At 37.5% G+C, this 1620-nt stretch overlaps 1 protein-coding gene across 1 annotated transcript in view; it reads left to right on the top strand.

The window, feature by feature from the left end:
• The first annotated feature begins 81 nt into the window (after positions 1-81).
• LOC103512969 overlaps positions 82-1620 on the top strand; it is a 20027-nt gene continuing 18488 nt past the window's right edge. Inside the window, exon 1 of the mRNA XM_008477776.2 lies at positions 82-173. Coding sequence (XP_008475998.1) covers positions 92-173 — 82 coding nt within the window. The 5' untranslated portion in view covers positions 82-91. The remainder of the gene's footprint in view (positions 174-1620) is intronic.

The raw sequence follows: 1620 nt of genomic DNA, 5'->3' as shown, positions 1-1620 counted from the left end.
CGTAAAAATATTCTGTAAAATATTTTTATGCTCTCTCCGGCTTTTATGCATTCATTTTATGATACCTACTATTTATTTGTTTGTTTCAGGCATGACGTACAAACAAATTTGGACGAAATTTCGCTACACGACCATTCCTATATTTGTGATGATTTTCAACTGTATCCACTCAGGTAAATTGTATCCAGGTTAAGTTATGATGAAACTTGAGAAATCATACTATTGATCTCAGGTACCTAAAACATTGTACATAAAATACAAGGCTAGCTATTGAATTAGTTATTTCCTCCTCTGTTTTACAGCAGTAATTTTTTCTTCTAGCGTAATTATTTATGTAGTTAGGTGTAGTAGGTATATATTTTACTAGGTAATTTATAAGAGAAGAAAAAAGAGGAGTAAATTAAAAGCAACAGAACCGTTTTGTAAGAACGGCATAACGGCTTTTCCCACGTAGAAAACTCATTTTTCTTTCTCCCTTTTCCCCCGTGACCTCATCATTAAGGTTGAACTGAAAACGCTAGGCCGCGGGTTCGATTCCCGCCCGGGGCGGATTTTATCCTGATGGGATAATGTTCGTTCTCGGAACGGCTGGCTTTCTCCTATCCTGTCTTCCTTCTCTCTCCGATTTCGGGACGATAAGACCATAGCGTTTACAGTTCCCTCTGTCAAACTCTTAAAAAAAAAAAAAAAAAAAAAAAAAAAAATGAACTGAAAACGTACCGTACTCAGTTGTACCTCGTGTGTTTTTCCTTTGAGCGAAATGTAAAAGTGTAATATATCTTATGAAAAAGAAAATGAAGAAATTGAGGCATACAGGAGGTGAAAACGAGAAAAAGACGGATGAGCTAAATTAGTACAAAATAACAAGTATCCCCTTTCCGAAGACATCATGTCGACGTTACTTTTCAGTGTTCTTTTGATAGCTGATTCGTAAGGAACACGGAGTACAACTGTGTTACGTACGGTTTTCGTATCACTCTTGTTTAATCTGATTTTGTTTTTGTTTATATTCACATTGATTTTAAAGAGTTTGGGTTTTTCGTCCAGTTATCGTTGATATTGGGAGTACGATTTAGATACCTCCTCGACCCTATGGTCTTATCGTCCCACTATGTCAAGAGAGTAGAGAAGGCACTATGACTAGCTCACGTTCTCTATGAGCGGCGGCCATATACCTCGTCTCAGTCGAATAACAGTACACTTGACTGTATCACGTTTCAACGCAGGATAACACTGCTGGACGGTGTGGGATATGTATCGATATATACATTGATTAATAAATTCTCAGTCCTTCATAGTGGTTTATCAACAACAGAGGTGATCAAATGATGAGTCGATCGTACTTCGTGAGCTAGTACTTGTTGGAAATAAAGGTTTAGAAAAGTAAAGAATCGCTGGTTTTATACTACCGTTGGGAAAAGCCGTTATGCCGTTCTTACAAATAACCTGGTTTCCTTGATGTTGTTTTGATAGGATTAGGTCCTCTATCCTTTTTTTCTCCTTTTCCCCGGTTTTACTCAAAAGTTGGCTGGAGCATAGTACCTAGAAATAACTGTCTTACAGTGTGCTCTTCAATCAAACGGCGACAACCCTGCCTAACTACTGTGTAAAATGAATTCG

The sequence above is a fragment of the Diaphorina citri genome, unplaced genomic scaffold (assembly GCF_000475195.1).
Source record: "Diaphorina citri unplaced genomic scaffold, Diaci psyllid genome assembly version 1.1 scaffold905, whole genome shotgun sequence".
Taxonomy (NCBI): Eukaryota; Metazoa; Arthropoda; class Insecta; order Hemiptera; family Psyllidae; genus Diaphorina; species Diaphorina citri.
The sequence above is the reverse complement of the archived record's forward strand: the minus strand, read 5'-3'. Positions and strand labels throughout refer to the sequence as shown.